At 69.0% G+C, this 19,837-nt stretch overlaps 1 protein-coding gene across 3 annotated transcripts in view; it reads right to left on the bottom strand.

Annotated features, from left to right (window-relative positions):
• BAHCC1 (BAH domain and coiled-coil containing 1) overlaps positions 1-19,837 on the bottom strand; it is a 45,125-nt gene that overhangs the window by 23,027 nt on the left and 2,261 nt on the right. For all 3 annotated transcript variants that reach the window (XM_036342169.1, XM_036342166.1, XM_036342167.1), the window contains exon 2: positions 6,050-6,229. In XM_036342169.1, coding sequence (XP_036198062.1) covers positions 6,050-6,229 — 180 coding nt within the window. The remainder of the gene's footprint in view (positions 1-6,049; positions 6,230-19,837) is intronic.

Raw genomic sequence — 19,837 nt, forward strand, 5'->3', positions numbered from 1 at the left:
GCAGGGGTCCAGCTGGCCAGGGGGGCTCCTTCCTGCCGGGTCCTCAGGGGCAGAGAGGGTGCTGGCCCTGCCTCTGCTTCCCCTTCTGACCCCCAGCTGGGACGTCCCCCAGGAGCGGGGGGGGGGGGGGGGGAGAAACAGCCGAGGGGCCCCCCTCCATCTGCGTTGCAGGGCCCCACCCCGGGACCCCAGAGGGGAGTTCCGCGGGGGTGTGGCGGGGGTGGGGCTTGGGGCGGGCAGAGAGGAGAGAAGTCCCCCCCCAACCCGGCCACAGAAAGGCCCTTTCTTCTTCCAACAAGACCCACTCTGAGCTCAGTAAGAAAATGAGAAATGATTTTTATGAATCAGAGCAGCTATTCCAAGACCAGAAGCCAGAAGTCAGGGCCGCTAGGTCCTTAAAGGGGCTGCTTCGGAGGAAAATGGGGGGCACATCTGGGGAGGCTCAGGGGGCAGGGGGCCAAGGGCAGGGAGAGGACACAGGGACAGGGTGGCTACAGTCCTGCAGTCCCCCCCACACACACCCGAGACCCCACAAGTTCTAAGAGGGGTCCAGGCCCGAAGGGTGGCTCTGAGGTCCCCATCCTGCTCCCCTGTGAGTTGCCAGGAGACCAGCCCTATCCCCTGGCATAACTGACAAGTCTCGGCACTCTCAGCGCCCCGTGGGGTACGGAGAAGTGAGGACCAGCACCCCAAAGCTCATGGGCTGGACAAACAGCGTTGGCCCCTCCCTGGGGGGTGGCACCCACACAGATACCGAGGCTCAAATTGCTAGAAAGTTCTCCCCACTGTCAGCCTCAAAGCCCAGTGTCAGGTCCCGAGGGCAGCTCCCACACCCGCCTGCGGAGCCCCTGGCCGCGGCCGGACATCTGTACTTTTCATGCGGCCGCTGCCCGGCTCACAGCTCCAGGACGGACCATCCACCTGCGTAAGACCCGGCTGAGGTCCCAGCTCCTCTGGGCAGCGGGGCCCCCCTCCAGGGCCAGCAGCAGGGACGCCCCTTTAGTGGAGCCTCTGCAGACCCCCTTCCTCCCGCCCTTCCTCCACCCCCCAGGCCCTGAAGGACCCCGAGGAGACACCTGGCCTGGGAAAGGGCCCCGGGCCCAGCGCCCGCCCCTGACCAGGCGTCTCCACGTCACACCCGCACTCGGTGCCAATGGCTGCCAACCTCGGCGCACAGTCTGCTGAGTGGCAGTGACACCCAGACGCGGGCTGGGCGGGTCCTGAGGCTGCACCCACCGCTCAGGAAGTTCGGGGTCGGCTAGGGGCGTCTGCCTGGGCGCAGAGGGGTCTGAAGGGAGCAGCTTGGCCACAGCCCCTCCCACGTCCTCCCTGCTCCTGGCCAAACGCCCTATGTCAGCCCCCCCTCGCACTCGGTGCTCGGACCGGGCATCCAGCTGTGCTTCCGAAAGGCGGGGGGGGGGGGGGGTGTGGAGCCGAGTGAGGCCCCTCCTCTGGCTGGAGTGGGCTGGGAAGCTTGGCCCCTCAGGGGTCCCCAGCTCGGCCTTTCGAAGCTGGGGGCGCGGCTACGACGGCCGGGGGTGGGGGTCACATGGGCACACGCTGACCCCCGTGCCCAGTTTCAGGGCCCGGCGTGTGCGCCTGGCTGAGAGGCGCAGCTGAGAGCCGGGGGGACGGTGCCAGGCTCCCTCAGGTGCCTCAGGAACAAGAGCCCCGGGCAGCCTGCCCGTGGTCCGCGGCCCCTGGACGTCCCGGCTCCCGGCACGCACTCGCGGAGGAGCAGAGCCGGGCACAGGGCAGACATGCCACCCCCGTCAGAGGCCAGGGGCAAGCGGGGTGACCCCCCAACCTTCCCTAACACCCCACACAGCAGCCCCGACTGCCGGGGGCCCTGCCGTCCTCCTGGGGGCTCCATGCTGCGTGGGAGCAGCCTAGCCACACGCAGGTCCTGGGGGACCCCAGGGGCTTGGGGCCGGGAACGACCTGGCAGCCACAGATGTGGCAGCGACGCAGGCCTCTCCCACCCAGTCAGGCCCAGGGCTGCCCACGCACATGAGCCCCCCGCGCTCCCAGCAAGGCCCCGGCCACAGTGGACAGGGACAGCGAGGACAGCGGGGCTCCGTGTGGCGCGGGCTGCGGCCTGTATCACGGAGGGTCTGAACGGCTGTTCTGCTGAGCAGGTTTTGCAGATGGGGAAACTGAGGCTCAGAGGTGCCGGGCATCGCCCAGCCTCCGCGCAGGCGCCGTGGACCTGCGGTCCATGCAGCCCCCGGGGCCTCGTCCAGCGTCCTGAGCCCTCGCTGCCCACATCGCAAGGCGTTGCTGGGAGAAGTGAGCGAGGAGGGGCCAACTCAGGGCCAGGGGTGGGATAAAACGGCACCGGCTGAGTGCACGGGGGCCACTGCTGACCCGCACCCGGGCTGAGCCTGGGCCCCTGCCTCTGGGCCGCCTGCAGCTGCAGAGCCCAGGCCCCGTGGCGGGGCTGGCAGAGCGCCCCCTGCTGGGTGCTGGGCCCACGGTGGTCAGGACGGGACCCCAGCAGTGAAGCAGGGCGGGGGCCACCAGCTGGAGGGGAGACGGGGGTGGGAGTGGGGGGGGAGGCTGGGACCCTGAGGAGGCGGCAGGCACAGCAGGGGGCACGGGCAGGGGCAGGAGGTTGGAGGTTCGGGTCAGAGGTCAGGCAGGATGGCCCTCCCTCAGCTGTGGTGAAAGGAGTTGGGGGTCTGTCCCCCGCACAGAGTTCCAGGGAGCGTGTCCCTTCCCCCCACGCCGCCCCGTCCCCCCATTTCAGAGCAGCCCGCTGGCCCCACTGGCGGCTGGGGTGGGGGGACAGGCAGGCAGGGCTGGGGGTGCTGGAGGGGAGGGGACGGGCCGATGGGACGGGGGCCTGTGGGAGATCCAGGGGCCATGCCAGCCACGGGGCACACAGGAAGGGACTGGGCCAGGGCCAGGGCCGCCCAGGGAGGGCCTCCGGGGCCACACAGAAGCGGCAGCCGCTGGGCTGGACGACGTCCATCCCTCACACGGACGAGGCCCTGCACCTGCCTGCTCCCAGCAGCCCCGGGCGGCCTGAGGTCTCAGAGGAGACAGGGGGGCAGCCCGGGGGACTCGGGGAAGTTTGGGGGCTGGGAACAGCAGGGGTCCCCCTGGAGCCCAGCCCTGACGGAGAAGTGGCTCCCCCAGAGAGCCCGGCAGGAGAGGCCAGCGCTGGCGCGCGTGCCCATGGCCGCCCACGGCTCTCCCTCCAGGTGGCACAAGAGACCCGAGTAGCTGGGCTGTGCTGCTCAGCGGCTGCCCCCCGCAGCTGAGCCCCCAGGAGCAGAACCCCTTTCATCAGCCCCGTGGGTGGCCCAGCCAGGCAGCTGGGGGGTGCGGTGGAGAGGGAGGGGCCAGGCTCCTGACAATAGGACCAGCTGTGCTGTGCCCCCCGCCCCCAGCCCAACCCACGGGGCAGGCTGGCCAGACACGGGCTCACCCCAACACTGGCCAGTTCCACCTCCCCCTCTCCCCGAGCCCCAGAGGGGAGGGAACCCGAGGGGCAGGCAGCCAGGGACACCCAGGCTCAGCCGGATGTTCGGGGAGGGTCCCCCAGCTCCAGGCTACGCCCTGCACTCCAGCTGATCCCCCACCTCCCTACCCTGCCCAGGAAAGGCAGAGTCCACCCACAAACAGGGGGGCTGCCTGGAGTGGGGGACACAGGGCCCATCCCCCCACTTGTTGCCCCCTCCTGGCCCCAGAGATAAGAACCCCTCAGAGGCCCCGTCCTGGCCAGGCCGTATGGGCACCTGCCCCGCCCCCCCCGCCCCCCCCCCCCCCCCCCCCCCGGGCTGGAGAGAAGAAAGGAGGCTTGAGGGTGAGCCAGACTCAGCAGCCTCCGGGCAGCCCCCCGCGCCGCTGGCCCCCACTCCCCAGCCGTGTCGCGTGCCCCCTCCCCCAATACACACGGCAGAGACACAGGCCCCGGCAAGCGGGGATCCAGCTGGCACGCAGTCAAACGAGCAGCCAGGCACGCTGCCAGGGCAGCCAGCCAGCACTGCCACTCGCCACCCGCCCGCCCGGCCTTCACGATCCCCGTTGGCTCGGCAGCGAGGCGGCCGCACCGCGTGGCCTGTCAGAGCTGCGGCAGGCGGGCCAGGCGCGGGGTGCGGGGCAGGGACCCCCGTGGGCAGCTTTACTGAAGGCAGAGACCCGGAGAGGGCAGGGGGGCACGGAGGCCAGGCCGGAAGGTGCGTGCGGTCGCATGGGCCCCAGGACGGCACAAACACTAGCTGACCTCGGGCGCGACAACCTCCCCCCCACCCCGTCACCTCCAAGTTCCTTTCTGGAGCCTGGGAGGCAGCTCCCTGTCCTGCACCCGCCTGTGCCCCCACCCGACTGTGGGCGCATAACCCAGGGGGCGCCGGGTGACAGACAGATGCCCCCTGGGGCTGGTGGGGGGGTGACAGACTCGTGGGGCCCAGTTCCAGCTCTTTCTGCTCAGGCTGACCAGCCTTGAAGGAGCTGCATCTCCAGGACCTGGGACGGGGATGGGGGGGAGGGGACAAGACAGGGCGCCGGCCAGGGGGCACCCCCACGCCGCCCCCCCAGCACAGCCGTTGCTCAGGGGAAGTGAGGGGCGGAGGTGCTGAGGGCCTCCCACCCCTCCCCGCGCCCCCAGAAGGGCAGGACCTTCTTGCAGGGCAGGTGGTGCTGCCCACAAACCGCCATCCTTGCCCAGGAGGTCCCCCGGGGGGATGGAGCTGCTCCCGGGCCCAGCTCCTGCGGGGAGCACTGCTGCAGGAGGGGAAACCGAGGCAGCCCGCCCGTGGGCCTGCACACCTGCAGCGGGGCCAGGGACGGGCAGTGGCCGTTATTTTGGTTGAGGTGGCCCTCAGACTGCGCAGGCCTCCCTGCCAGCTCCCCGACACTCAGCCGCCCCCCTCCCTGCGCGGACGCCTTGGGAGCCAGATGCGCTGCTGGCGGCGGGCGGGAGGGCAGGCGGGCAGCGGCCGGAAGGGCCGGAAGAGGCAGGGCCCAGACCCAACTCCCGAATCGCCGGGCGCCCCTTGGGGTGCAGCTCAGCAGTGGCGGGGCGGGCAGTGCAGGGGGGGGTGTGGGCCGGGCCCCCCGCTTCCCGCTGGGTCCCTCCAGGGGCCTCCCCGGGGGACGCGCTGCTCCTTATCGCTGCCCCGCATGTGCCTCCGCGGCCCGGAGCCGGATCATGGGAACCGCGGGCCCTCGGGCACCTGTCCTGCTTGGAGAGCAGCCCTTTCCTGTGGCACAAAGAGCGGCTTCTTTCTCTCCCCAGCGCGTGGGGCGCTCATCTCCCGCCCGAACACGTGGCCGCGGCGTGCAGGTCCGCGCTCGCAGCCACGGCGCCCGCCACTCGCAGTCATTGAGTTACAGAGGTGCCGGTGCCGGTGCCAGCGGAGCCCTCTGTGCCCGCTGCCAACTGCAATTGCCTCTCCTCGTGCCAGCCGCCGCGGGCTTAACCCTTCCCGTGCCGCGGGGCAGAGCGGCCAGCGGGCAGCAGCAACCAGGGGCCCAGGGCCCCCACCCACAGCACAGCGCCCGGGGCTGCGCAGACAGCGGGAGCTGGGGTGCCCCCGAGTCCCGGAATGACCTCCAGCCACATGTGCTCATGAGGCACCTACTGTGTGCGCAGGCTGTGTCCCACCAGGAGCCCGGGCCGGGGAGGGACTCTGTTCTAGGCCGGCCGGGGCGGCAGCCTCAGCAGGATGACAGCGCTCTCCTCCCGCCGCCCTCCCTCCCCGGCCTCCCTCCCAGCCGCCACATCTGGAGCCCATGCCTCCCTAGGCCTGGGGGGCGGAGGGCAGCCCAGGCTGGCTGGCCAGCTGTGCCCCACATTTCCTCAGCTCCCGGGCCCTCCTGGCCCCACCCCCGCTCGCTCCCTGCACATCTGTGCTGCACATCTGGCCAGGACCACTGCCTGGTGCCCACCTCATTTCCACAGACGACTACCTCTCCCGTGGGGGCTCTGGGCAGGAGGCGGCCCCTCACCAGAGCCCCTGGCACAGCAAGGGCGCCGATGGCTTCACCTGCCTGGGCACCCGAGGGGGCGCTCTGGCTGCCGGGCCTGCCCCTGACTTACCTTCGTGGGAGCGGGAGAACCAGAGCTGGGGGGCGGCGGGGTGCGAGCCGCGGTAGGCCTGCTCCGAGGGTGGGGGCGCAGGGCCGCTGGGGTGCGGGGAGGCCGCCGCGCCCAGGCTGCCGGTGAGGAAGCTGCCCATGAACGAGGAGGCCGGGGAGGTGCCCATCAGGCGGCTGCTGGCTGTGGACACAGGGCCAGGGTCAGGCTGGGCAGGGACCCGCCTCCCACGGAGCCCTCAGCGGTGGCTCCCAGGCCCCCAGCTCTCTGGGTTTTACCTTCAAATACCCAGGAAGCGGGCCGAGAAGTGCCCCTCGGACCCAACAGCCAGGCGCAGGGTCTGGAGGCCCTAGTGCCCTGTTACTGCAAAAGCCTCCAGCCTGTCACTGCCCCGTCACCCAGCCCACCCACGCCCCCCAGCCAGGTGCCGGACACTGCTCAGGGCCCAGGGGAGACACTGGCCCAGGACAGACTCCTGAGCGGCAGAGCCCGACTCCTGGCCTCTTTCCCGCACACCTGCCAGAGTGCTTTGCCCCGACTCCCGGGAAGGGCCAGGTTAGCAGCACCCCCGGAGGCCCCACCCTGCCCTGCGGGCACCAGGTCTGGCCTTTCCCCACAGCAGGGCCCTTAACCTTCTCCACAGTTCAGTTAATTGACTCATCAGACGGGTGCCTGGTTCCAGGTGAGCAAGAGGAGAAACTGAGGCAAGGGAAGAGAGAGGACGGGAGAAGCCGATAGTGGGAGGAGCCTGAGGTAGGAGGAGCCTGAGGTGGGAGGAGCTGAGGATGGAGGTGCAGGGATTCGCTTGTCAGGGTCCAGTCCTGATGAGACGGGCATGGAGCCGCAGACACACACGTAGCCAGGTCACTTGTTGCTTCCCCAGCAGACAGCCTCCGCGCTGCGCCCCCAGCTCTCCACGCCCACCTGCACCCTCCACCAGTGTCCCCTCTCTAGCCAAGGCCAGTGTCCAAGGCCAAGCTGAGCGAGCCTGCCTGGTTTCCATGGAGACGAAAGCACACGCCCTACACCCAGCACAGCCCCGGTGCCTGGTGGGTGGTCCTGGGGCTGCTGGGCCCTCAGAGGTAGGGTCCCCTTGTCACCTCCCCAGGACAGTGAGCCTGGCTGGGGACCAGCCCAGGGGATGGGGAGCAGGGACCTGGGGGCCTGTCAGGCCCGGCCCCAGGTGAGTCAGGGCAGCTGTTTCCCAGCCTGGGAGGCAGGGAGTCCGTGGATTTGTGATGCCTCATCCAGCCTGGCGTGGCCCTGGGAGCTTCCCAGACACGAGGTGACTCAGCAGAGAGGCGGCAGGCCAGAGTCGGGGAGAGGGAGGGGCTGCCCCGCTGGGAACCCCGCAGCTTCCCTCCCTCCGTGCCCCACCCCCAGGCCGTGTGAACGGGCCCTGTGGACGTCCCTCAGTGCTGCCGAGCTGGGTGTGAGCTGGCCCCGTGGTGGGTGTCGGCCCCGGGCAGTCCTTGAGGGGACCCGGGGCAGGGGGCGAAGGGGCCCGGGAGCCAGGGACTTCCCGGACCGCAGGGCTCAGCTGCCCTGGGCCAAGGCCAGACCACAGGCACGTCCAGCCGGGGCGGGGTGCTGGGCTGGGAAGGGAAGTGCTGGCCTCCCGGCAGTGGGCGGAGGGGGCGGGGAGGTGGCGGCCCATTGGGCTCCGGGGACCCTGGGGGGGCATGCCTGTGGGGTGAGCCAGGCCTTCCTGCCTCACCCTGCCCGGCCCTGGTCCCCCAGGCTTCCCGCCCCCTCACCCTCCCAGGAAAGTCCCTCACACCCGGCTCCTCCAGGGGACAGTGGGGAGCAGCGGGTCCAACAGCCGGGTCTGGATGAAGGCTTTCTCCAGGCGCGCAGCCTGAGAACCCCACACCTTGAGCGCTCCCACACGCGGGGGCGGGGGCGACCGGGCCCAGGCTGGTCCCACAGGGCTCTCCAGTCCTGGATCCAGGAAAACCGAGGCTGGGAGGCCGCTCCAGCGGAGGGTCCCGCACAGCCAGCCTGAGGACCCATCACCCCCCCCCCCGACCCCTCCCCCGCAAGGGCACTTGGGTGGCAGGCCTGAGGCCCAGCGGGCGGCCCAACCCGACTGGGCCCTGAACTGGAAGATGGAGACTGATCCTGGCCTTGGGCGGGGACCCTCAGGGGTACCCTGTTCGGACACCATCCGGGAAGGGGGTCCCCGCGGCCTGGGGGCTTTGGGGCCAGGTGGGCAGGAGCCTCGGTCCCGGCTCCATGAAATGGAGGACACACCGACGGCCAGAGACCCACACTGGCCTGTCCCCCGACTTAGGGGACCCTCTTAGGTGCTGCCTTAGAGCAGCTTCTCGGAGCCCGTGAGGAAGGGACCCCTGCCCCGCCGGCCCCGCCCCTCCCAGCCCCTGCCCCCTCCCCCCCTGACCTGGCCCAGCCCCCGCTGCCACTGGACTCTGCTGACACGCAGGTGACCTGCAGGGCTCCCTGAGTCCTGCCTCCGGCTGGGCCGTCACCTGGGTCCCGGCTCCTCTTTCCGCCCTGAAACGCTAGAGCCTCGTCACCCAAGTGCTCCGCCTCCACGTGCCCATCGCCCAACGCTCACGCAGCGGCTCGGGAAGCCCCCGTGGAGGATGTGCAGTGCCCACGCTGGGCCGGCAGGATGCCCGCGCTCTGAGCCCCTCCCCAGCCTAGGCCTGCACAGGGGGCCCCCACGCCCTTGCCGGAAGGGGTCTCTGCTGGCCACCGTCCTGGGCTGGGCCTTGGAGAGCAGGGAAGGCCCTGCAGGCTTCGCCAGGCGGGCACTGCGGGGGGTGTGTGTGTGTTAGGGGGGGACTGCTGGCTCCTGACCCTGGCAGAGCGTCCTGGTTCCCGCTGTCACCTCCATCTCCGAGGAGTTTGGTGGTGGCACTGTGCCCAGCCAGCAGAGCCACGGCAGACCTGGCTGCCACCTCCCCAGCGCCGCCCACCGACCAGTAGCCAGCCCCAGACAGAGCCTGAGCAGAGGCGGCCGGGGCCGGGGCCGGGGCCAGGGCTGGAGCTGCATGGCCAAGTCTGGCTGGGAACTGGGCTGCAGGCTGCTTCCTCCTGGCAGGGTCCGTGCGCGGCGCTGTGGTCACCAGCGGGGGCGGTGGGAGCCGCGCAGTGGGTGGGACGGGCTCGCAGTCCGACCCTGATCCTGGCTCTGTCTGCACCGATGGTGGGGGTGGGGGGGCTGACAAACCTCGGTGACCCCCTCATCCCAGGTGGGGGGTGGCCATCGGCTGACAGGAGTGGGGCATCGTTAGCCGGGGCCCCCCAGGCCCCAGTGCCAGGCTGGGAGTGAGGTCCGCCCGCTCCCAGGCCCCCTGTGCAGGCCTAGGCCCCCTCCAGCGTGCACGGCCAGGGTGGCCACACCCAGGGGCTGTCCATCTGCTCGGTTCCCGGGACACGGACTGGCTCAGGCTGATCTCGGGAAGGGCCGAGCACCGTGGGGGGTGTTGGCAGCCGCCAGGCGGGCCATTCTGTGCTGAGCCTCACCCCCCCCCCCCCCCCCCCCGCCTGGCCGGCCCAGGCGGGTTTGCAGCCCCAGATGCGGGGCTCAGCCCAGCCCCGGCACCGCCTGGCTCTGCCCGGTGCACCGCAGAGGCCTGGCCCGGGCCCCGGGCTGGCTGAGAAAACCGCTCCGGAAGCCAGCCCGCCCGGGAGGCCTGCCTGTCCCACGCCCCGAGGCCCGGGCAACCGGACAACCCAACCGGGAGACAGGGCCCTGGCTGTGGCAGCCACTTCCCTCCTGGCCGCCCAGCTGGAGGGAGCCGGGCCGGAGTGCCTGACACCCCAAGAACCTCAAGTGGCCACGGAGCCCGGCCTCTGCCCACAGGGTCCCTGCGCACTGAGTAGGTGGTAGGGGCGGCCGGTGTGGTCAGGCACAACCAAGGGGGTGGGGCCTCCTCCACCACCTGTCACCATGTCCACCGCCTCCGCCAGGACGGCCTCAAGGGCACCAGGGATGCTCCTGCCCGCAGCTGGGGCCTCCAGTCCAGCAGCCAGAGACCCCACAGGTCTGCCCGGCCCCTGCCCCGGGCCCAGAGCTGAGGGCAGGCCCAACAGAGGGCCCCCCCGCCAGCCTGCCACCCCAGCCTGGAGGCAGAGGGAGAAGGAGTGGACGGAGGGACGGACAGATGGAGGGACGGACAGACGGGGGAGGGGGGGCGAGCGGGCGGCGGAGCGAGCATTGCTTAGGCTTGAGGGAGCCCCCGATCGGCACCTCCTTTTCTGGAAACTGCAATGGGTTGTAAAAGAAAAAAGGCCTCGCGGAGATGGCGGGCGGCCCCTTGGAGAGGCAGCCCCCTCCCAGCCGCTCGCTGCTTCCGGGAGCCCCGCCCATGGGCTGCTGGCACCAGCTCCCCCCATCCGGCTCCCACAGCCCCTGCACAGCCGCCTGGGCCCCTGGAGCCATCCCTGGGTCCCCCAGAGCACGAGGGGCGGCTGAGACACTGGCGGGGCAGGCAGCCTCTGAGCCAGGCCCCAGGGGGCTGAGGGGGGAGGAGGCAGGACCGACAGCCCAGCGGTGACCTGGCCTGCAGCCCCCGCTGCACGACAGGGAGGGAGAAAGGACGTCCATCCGCTGGGCGCCCGGCATGGAGGAAGGGGACAGGCCTCGGTCCAGCCGCCCGGAGGCAGGTGGGCGCCCAGCTGTCTGCCTGCCCAGGAGGATTCGGGGACCAAGCCCTGGAGGGAGGGGCCGCTCGGAGAGCCCCCCACCAGGAGACCCAGAGCGGCTGCAGCCCCCCTGGGGGTGAGCATGAGCCAGGAGGTCCCCACGGGGCTGGAGCCCACGCAGCGAGGGCATCAGGATGTGCGTGCGGGCGCTCACAGGTGTGCCCGGGGTGCGTGCACGGATATGGTGCACATGGGCTTGCACACAAGGTCGACATGCACGTACGTCTGGAACGCGGGCTGAGTGTGCCCTCAGATGTGCGAGTACACGGCCGGCTCTGAGCCCGGGAGGGGCTGTCCCGGGCCTGCCCACCTCCTCTAAGGGGGGGGCACATCCAGGCTTACCCACGTGGAAGGGACCCTGCCCTCGTGTGCGCCGAGACGCTGCTGCCCAGGCGCCCCCTCCCAGCACCCCCCCCCCCCCCCCCCCGTGCCCAGGTTCCCCACAGCAGCCAGACCCCCGGCGGTGGAGACGCTGAGGTGGGCACAAAGCCTCCCCCGTCTCCAGCCATGCTGGGCGGGGTCTGGGGGCTGCAAAGCCTCCAGATGGGGGCGGCCCTCAATGTTGGCCTGTCCGGCACCACTAGCCTCGCTGGACACAGGGCCGCTCAGCTCTGAGGGCCCAGAGTCCCTGAGATGCCACCCCACGACCAGGCCACTGCCCACAGCTCTGTGAAGGTGGCTGGACAAGGAGGGGACCTGGGACCAGCACGGGGAGAGGACTGGCAGGAGAAGGGGGGGAGGTGGGGGGATAATGGAACCTCGATGTGGGGGCAGGAACGGGAGGCGGTGGGTGAGCCCCGCAGCCCAGCCCTGGGGGTGGAGTGGGGGTGTCCGCCCAGAAACATGAGCAAGTCCCACCGGAAGCCCCTCCTGGCCGGCCCGGAGAACCTTCCAGAAGCCCTGGCTGGCCCAGGCAGCGTTTCTCAGGCCATAATAGGAAAACTCTGTGGTTGCTGAGCCACCCGCTCTGGAACAGGGAGGCAATGATGACAGGGAAAGGCCCAGCCGCCAACAGCCCAGAACTAATAAAAGAAAAGGAAACTCATGTGAAAAGGGTAAACTTAGCCCTTTGGCGGGCGGGCGGGCGGGGCGGCCACGGCCTGTGGGGCCTCCTCGGAAGCCGGCTCAGGCCTAAGAGTGAGTGACTCAGAGGCCCTGGGCCAGACGTGGGGGAGAACACACCAGGGGACAGGGCCCCCCACGCCGCTCTGTCCTCACCCCTCCCCGTGCAGGGCCCTCCTGAGGGCGGGGACGGGGTGCGGGGAGGGGACGGGCATCAGCCTCACCCCTCTATGCGCCCAGCTCGGGGAGCATCCTCCCCAACTGCTACAGGCGAGGGTGCTCTGTGCGGGGCACTCGGGGGCACCCACACTCGGCCTCGGGGAGTCTAGAGTCGGGAAGACCATGACCCGCTGGTCCAGGGGCCAGGCCCAGGGCCGCGCCCCACTCCCCTGGGCTCCCAGGGTGGCCGGACCTGCGGGAGCCAGGCGGCCAGGGAAGCCCAGGTGTGCCCAGCACCTGCTGACCTCACTGGGCAGGCGGCTGGCAAGGGAACAGAGGAGAGAGCGCTGCCAGCCGGACGACACCCACATCCCTGACACCCAAGCCACCGGCTGAGCCTGAGCTCCGTCCAGACGGAAACCCTAACCGGCTCATTCACTGGACACACAGGCGCGGAGTCCACAGGTGCCGGCCGCCACCCTCGCCCGCGCAGCCTGCGCCCTGGCCTCCCACAGTGGCCCTGGGTCTCGGCGGCCCTCTGGCCGCGCCGCTGTTGGGCCAGCTCCCTGGCCTGCTGGGGGCACACCTCTGAGTGGACGTCCCGCAGGGTGAGGTGACTGCGTCACCTGGACGGCACTGTCCTGACTGGTGAGGGTGGGCGGGGGTTGACATCTGCCTCAGGGCCTCCCGCCAGCAGAGGGCGGCCGGGATTTTAGGGGGCAGCCTTGGTCTCTAGCCAGTGAGGGCCTGGGGCCGAGAGGGTGAGCTGGGAGGGGGTCCGCTGCAGCCAGCCCTGCGGGCCCCCCAGCCCCATGGACACCGTCACCCAGACTCCTGCCCCAGGGAAACTGAGGTAATACACGCCTGCCCGCTGGCCTCTGCAGCTGAGCTTGGGGCGGCCTGTTACGCAGCACAAGCTCACGGATACACACAGAAGCCACGGCACCTGCAGGGTCGGGGAGGCGTCCACAGCATTTACAGTGGAGCCCAGAGCAGACGAGGAACCTTCCAGAAGGTGAAGGGAGGCCAGTGGGGAGTCAGCAGTGCAGGGAGCAGAGCTGCTTTTGCAGACAAGTCAGAACGCCAGGCGTGAGCACAAAGTCCTCGGCCTGCAGTGGCCGCGCACGGACACACAGGTGCACCCCAGCTCCCCGCGCCCCGGAGCCAGCTTCCCCTCCAGCGGCCCCTGGGCCAGCTCAGCCCTTGGCCACGGCAGGGCCAGCAGCCGCGGCCCTGCCTCTGCCCACGCCTCGCGCTGGGTTCTAAGGGCTGTGCACCGCCCCCACCGGGCCCTGGTTTCACCGTGTTTATCCCCAACCTGCACGGCTCTCAGGCCGAGTGCCTCCCGTGCACCTCCCTCGCTTTTCTCGATTTTTCCACACCCTCACACGTGAGGGCTTTCAGCGTCAGCGTACAGATGCGTTCAATTTAACTTAGGTTTAATTTTAATATTAATTTAGAATAAATTAAAAGCTTATTTTTAGGAGACCCAAAGGGATGCAAAAAGTCTCCAAAAGGGGGGCCAGCTTTCGGCAGACTGCCCCTGGGTGACCCGCGGTCCGGGCAGGCCAGGGGACAGACCCCGGGACAGGCCAGGTGCCCCATGGGGCAGACCAGCATGTCCGGGGGGTCACTGCAGTCCGGCTCCTCCCCCTCCATCCCATGGAGGCCACGGGGGGCCCTGCCACAGGCCACGGACACTGAGGTCTGCCATCACCTTCCCGCCGAGGCCAGGATGCAGCAGGAGCCCTGGTCTGGCCTTCACCACGTCCACACCCGGGTTCTGGTTCCACCACCTGCCAGGCCCTATGGGGAGAGATGGGGCCCGGGCCACGCTGAGTGCCACGTGCCCTCTGGAGCACCCACCCCAAGGCCACCGCCAGGCAGGCCGGGCCAGGCGTGAGCTGTGCAGGGAGAGGTGAGGGCTGGAAGGCCGGGGCGGGGCCAGGGGCCGGTGGGAAGGACCTCAGTGAGCCACGCAGGCGGGGAGGGCCGCAGGCAGACGGGTGTGGAGGCCCAGGAACACCCACAGCTCTGGGACGTGGTGCGGGCTCACCCCGGGCGGCGGGTGGCAGGGCCTGAAATCTGAGACGCCTGCGGAGGACACACAGCTGTGGCCGTCACCACCCGGCAGGCCTCCCGCAGATCCGCGGGGCGAGGTCAGCAGACTAGGGCTGCGGGTGGGGAGGGGAGGGGAGGCCAGCGCTGTCCCTGCTGCCCCGCTCGGTCGGGATCTGCGTGGCAGAGGGCAGACCCAGCCTGGGGGTGTCACAGTGACCTCCCGCCTTCTCCCAGGATCTCCCCTGCCTGCACGTCCTCTCTGGTCCTCACTCTCATTGGCCTGCACTGACCACAGGTCTGGGTGCTGGTGCTGCCTGGGATCAGGGTGTGGGGTATGGAAAAGAGGGAGCAGGGAGGGTTCTGTAGGGCACACTGGGGACTGAGGAGGGGGGATCCCCGCAGAGGGCGGGCGCGAGAACCTCGGGTGCCCTGGGCTCAGAGCCGATGCTCGCACTCAGAGGTGAACGAGCCACTGGCAGAGCCTCCTTGGGGGGGCGCCCCCGGTCCCTGTGCATTTCAGCACGTCCCCCAGGACCCAGCGGCGCCCCGTCAGAGGATCCGGGGGACCAGGAGCCTCCCCCCTCAGGCGGGGAGCAGCTGTGTTCCGCGTGCCGGGTCCTGCCTCTGACGGGGAGGCTGCCGAGGTCCCCAGAGCCTCAGGGCAGGGCCGGTCCCACCCATCCCCTTGGTGTCAGCCCCCCAGAAACCCCAGACACCCCTGCTGAACCCCCACCTCACACCCAGGGCCCCCGGAAGCCCAGCCCACACAGGCGGGGGGAGGGGCAGGTGGGCCGGTGGGCCCCATCTCCGAATTCTGTGGTCACCCTCGACCTTAGGACCCCAAGACAGAAAGCAGGGAGGGGCCGAGGGACTGTGACCCCAAGGCGCAGCCCACAAGGTTCCCCAGGTCCCTCTCTGCTTGTCCCGGGGAACAGGCCCCTGGGCACATCCTGGGCAGGGCCCGTGTGTGCGCGGCCGGGACACGCTGCCCCGAGGGGGGAGGCACCGCTGAGAGGGCTGCACGGGGTCCCCTTGGCCCCTCCAGCAGGGCCTGCCCGTGGCCCTTTAAGAGATGGGAGCCGAGACCCAGAGGGCCAGTCCCAGAGCCCCCCGGGGACAGAGCAGGGACCCTGGCTGTGCCCCGAGGGTCCCTGGGGACCTGTGGCTCTGCTCCAGCAGGTGGCCAGCAGCTGGCGGCCGGGCAGGCACAGTGCCGGGCAGGCTGCTCCCCCCGACCCCCCGACCCCGGGCAGCGGCTGCAGGGGGACTCGCAGGCCGGTGTGAGCGAGCATGTGGAGTGTGCAGACCGGCCCAGGTGCACGCACGGCCTCTGGGAGGCGAGGGCTGCGGGGTGGACCCTGCCCACCGCGGGGACCGCCACCTGGGCTGCGGGGCCGGACGCTGCATCCCAGCCTGGGCCCAGGCACCCCAATCCTCCTCCCCCCGCCCCCCGCCGCCTGTGGAGGTCCCAGGAGAGGGAGCCCCGAGCCCTGCCTCCCGGGAGGACGGCAGCTGGGAGTCCAGTTCTCCGCTCCTTCAGCCAAGAAGGCGCTCTTCCCGGGGGCTGGGGGCCCACGAAGGGGGTGTCCCATGAGGCCGCTGCCCCCAAGCTGCCCTTTGGGGCCCGAGCCTGCTGTTCGGAGGCCTCTGGGGCGGCACACCCGTCCCCCGCCATCCCCTCGCCACCATTTCCGGATACTTCCGGCGGAAAACCAAGACCTACATCCAGGAGGGGCTGCCTCACGGGGCCCTGGCTCCGGGCGCACACGGGCCCCTTCCCAGCACCCACGGCCTTTGCATCTAAAGACACTGGACTCTTTGTTGGGGGGACAGGGGGAGGGGGTTGGGGGAGGGAACCTCCCACCTGTCTGTCCCGCTCCTCCCCGCCCCCCCACCCCCGAGTCAGGGTGCAAACAAAACGCAGCACAGGGCTGCCCAGCGGGTCCCATCGCAACCCGAGTGTCTGGACAGCTGCGGCGGCTTCGAGGCCGCCTGCCCGGCTCCTGCCTGGGCCCTGAGCGCTCCCCACCGGCCCACCCGCCGCAGACCCGCTGACCCACTGCAGGCCCCGGCCCCACGCCCCACCCGGCCCCACCCGGCCCCACCCTCAGGCAGCTGCTCGGGGCCAGGGAGGCGGTCGTGTTATACATCACAGCCAGCAGGGCGGCCCACTGACTAATAGGGCCGTGTGATCTCGATGGTATACGATCCCATAAAACCGTCAGCGGGCAGCGCAGAGCCGCCCGGCCCCACCGGCCCCACGCCGGCTTCCCAGGCCCGGCTGCAGCGCCTCCGGACACGGGGCTGGGTCTTGCTGTTTACTTGTAATTCGGTGCCCGGGGGAGCATGGCAGCCCCAGGAGCAGGGGAGACCAGGGAACCGGGGAGCAAGCCACCCGTCCGCCAACCCCACAGGGTGCGAGCTGTGCGCCCAGAAGCCCTGGGGTGGCAGCAACGCGGGGGCAGCAGGGCCGAGGCCTCCCGGGGGGCCCTCCACGTGGGCAGCCCCCATGGGCAGGATGTGGGGTGGGCGGGGGAGGGGAGTGCCCGCCGTCCTGCAGAGGGGCCTCTGTCCTGAGGCGGCCTGTCTTCAGGATGGGCACTGGCTGGTCACCTCACGTCCACAAAGAGGGCGCCACAGCCCCCCGAGGGTGTGAGGCTGCGGAGGGGGCACCCCAGGGCCGAGCTGGACTTTCTCAGGGGACTCCCTAGGCAGACACCAGTGCCCCCCAGGGCCAGCTCCGTGAGAGGGTGGCAGGGCCTGAGGAGGCCCCTCTGACAGAGGGCAGGCGTGGCAGCGGCTGAGGTCAGGGGTCTGGTCACGGCAACCAAGGCAGCTGCCACACGGGGGGTGTGTGTGCTGGGGGGGGGGGGGGGCAGCTCCCATCTGCCGGGGCTTCTATTCCGATATTTAGGGGCGGGAGGAAGCCAGGCGGGGCTCCGGGCCTCTCCCCGGTGGGCGGGGTGCGCCCCCCAAAGCCCTCATTCCCAGTGGCACTGGCTGACCTCTGACCTCTGTCTGCGCTTGGGAATTCCCAGGCTCAGGCTCCGGAGGTGGACCAGGGCGTTCTGGGAAGTGTAGTCCTTGGGGAGCTGGGCGGCCTGAGGGATTTGGGGGCCTTTGGAGCAGGAGGGGCTGAGACCCGAGCGCAGGGAGGAAGCTGAGCCTCCTGGGAAGCGGCTGCGCTGGGGCCTGTGCTGCCTGCGGGGACCCAGCCGCCGGCTTCCGGCCTCGAGCACAGGGCAGCGGTTTTTCTGAGCCGCCTGGGGCTCTTATTTTGGTGGGGAGACCTGGGAACTCCCGAGAGGAAGGATCCAGGCCACAGTGCCCTCCGTCCGGCCTCATCTGCCCGCTGCCCCAGACACCAGGGACAGAGGCCGGCCTGGGGCCCCAGCAGGCAGCGCGCGCCCGCCCGCCCGCCCGCCCACCCGGTCCTTAGGCTCACAGCCCGCTCCGATGACATATGTAAGTTGACAGTGAACATCCTATCAACTTGCTGGAGTGTATCTTGATGGTTAAAACACACTCTTAAAGGTGTAGCATCATTTATCAAATTTAAATCGCCGCGCCTTGCCTGTCCTTGCCCACCCTCCCTCCTCCTCCGCCTCGTGGGCACCCTGCCCTGCACCTAGGCCCTGGAACCCGGGGGGGGGGGGGGGGGGGGGCGACACTGTCCCTGCTTCTCGGGGCCCACAGCTCAGGTGCCACCTCCCCACCCCGCCCCAGGCCAGGGCAAGCCCACTAATTGCCAAGAAGTGACAAATGCCAGAAGCCCCACCAATTAAATTTAAACGCATGCAAAGCTCAGTGGCTAGTAAATTATTATTTTTATTAGCTTGAACCAAGTTCCCGTAAGAGAGAAAGTCGACTCGCTCCCATGAATGGCTCTTGTATAATTTATTTAACTCCGCGCTCTTTGCCAAAGCCTGGAATATTTTTAGCTCGTTCTGTTGTTGGATTTGGCTTTTTTATGTGTGTTTCTGAGGGTATTTTTAGCCTCATCCATGTTATGCTCACAGCCTCCTATGTGTTGTGTCCTGTCTGTGCGGCTGCTGAACCCCGTCTCGCAGCCAAGGAGGGAGATTTCTAAGAATAACCGGGGAGCCCGGGGGTGCGGCGCTTCCAGGGGCAGGAGCAGCGGCACGGCCACGCCCTGCTTCGCCGGGAATTTGCTGGTTCCTCACGTGACCTGGATATTCCTATAGGAAAATCCTTAAAGGGATCATCAGACATCGGGGCAGCACAAGCCCCACGGAGGAAAGAAACACCCCACACATCCCCAAAATGGCTCTGGTGGCGGGCGAGCCGGCCGCAGCCTGGCAGGGCCGGAGCCGCGCTGGATCCCGGGCGGGCGCTGGGCGCTGGACCCCGGGCTGGGGGCTGGGCGCCGGGCGCGGGGTGGGCGCTGGGCGCTGGGCGCAGCCGCTTTGAAGTCTGGTTCCGTCACTGGCGGAGCAGGATGGGTAGAGTCTTGGGAAAGTAACTCTTTTCACACCTACTTAGTGTTGGTAACTGTTGCAGAAACACTCCGTGGTGTCACTGAGTTAATGAGGTATTTACGAAAATGTATTTTTTTCCCTTTACAAAAAATATGGAAGGGGAGGGAGGGGAGCCCTGTGATAGGGTCTTTTCACACCAGGAAATTGTCTTTTTTCCCTTCTGAGACGGAAGCCTGCAGTCTCCCTCTGGGAGGGACTAGCCCCCTGTTTACGCCTACGCCCCAGCCCAGGGGGCCTGGCTGCAGGCCCGGCCATTCACACCCCAAAAGGGGCAGGAGAAGAGGCCGAGAGGACCCACCTTCAGCCAGACTTCAGAGTCCTGCTGGACGGCCCGCCACCTCCGGCGCCTTCCCCTGGGGAGACCCGGTGATTCTCAAAGGCCACCTCCGGCGCCTTCCCCTGGGGAGACCCGGTGATTCTCAAAGGCCGACGAGGAAGAGGGTGGAGGATGGGAGCCGCCCCGGGGAGAGGGGGCACGGCTTCTCCCAGGCCAGGCTGCCGCGCCCGATGGAAACCCGGGGCTGGTGCCTAGCCGATCTTCCCTTTTCCCCCCTTAGATTTCACAGCTTTGCCTCCAGACCATCTGCATTAGACACAGACTCTAACACGGCCCTAAAAATAAGGATTCCGAGCATTTTAATGGCACCTTTTGGTGACAAGGTGCCTGCAACAGCTCTTTACCACAAAACCCTGCGTCCCACGAAAAAGCCACGGGCACTTTCATTTTTGGAGACGCGGCAGGAGCGGCCCGGAGCCCCACATCCCACCAGGTCCCTCGGGCAGACGTGCTGAGCACGGGTTGGGGACTGGACGGGGAGAGCGGACGGACGGGTCCAGCCGGGGCCCTGCCGGAGGAGCGGCCTCGGACTCGGACCCCAGGCTGTGTCTCTGGGCTGCTTCCCACTCCCTAGCTCTGGCCTGGCCACCGGGAGGAAGCTCCCAGCGACCCCAGGCAGGGAGCGGCCGGCAGAGGGAGGGGCCTGCAGGAAGTCCCCCTCACTGGCCATTTGGAAATCCGGACACGAGATGTAAAAAATCCCATTTTTAACTTAACGAGACTTGGTTCTTTCTACACCAGATCACAGAGAAATACAGACCGACGCAAAGTGGCTGAGGGCATCATTCTTTTTTTAAAACAACGATGTCGCTAAATTTCAGAAACCGACACAACATTCCGGCTCCCACTCATTCGCTCGTTTCCAAAGCCTTTTCAGTGGCAGATGCTTCTCGCTGGACACACTGTCCGTCACACAATAGGTCTCTCCAGTCCCCAGGGGGTGGAACACGTGGCCCTCCCCGCCAGGGTGCCCTGGGGACCCCCAGCGCCCTCTGGGGC

This window comes from Myotis myotis, unplaced genomic scaffold, assembly GCF_014108235.1.
Source record: "Myotis myotis isolate mMyoMyo1 unplaced genomic scaffold, mMyoMyo1.p scaffold_m19_p_17, whole genome shotgun sequence".
NCBI classification, from domain to species: Eukaryota; Metazoa; Chordata; class Mammalia; order Chiroptera; family Vespertilionidae; genus Myotis; species Myotis myotis.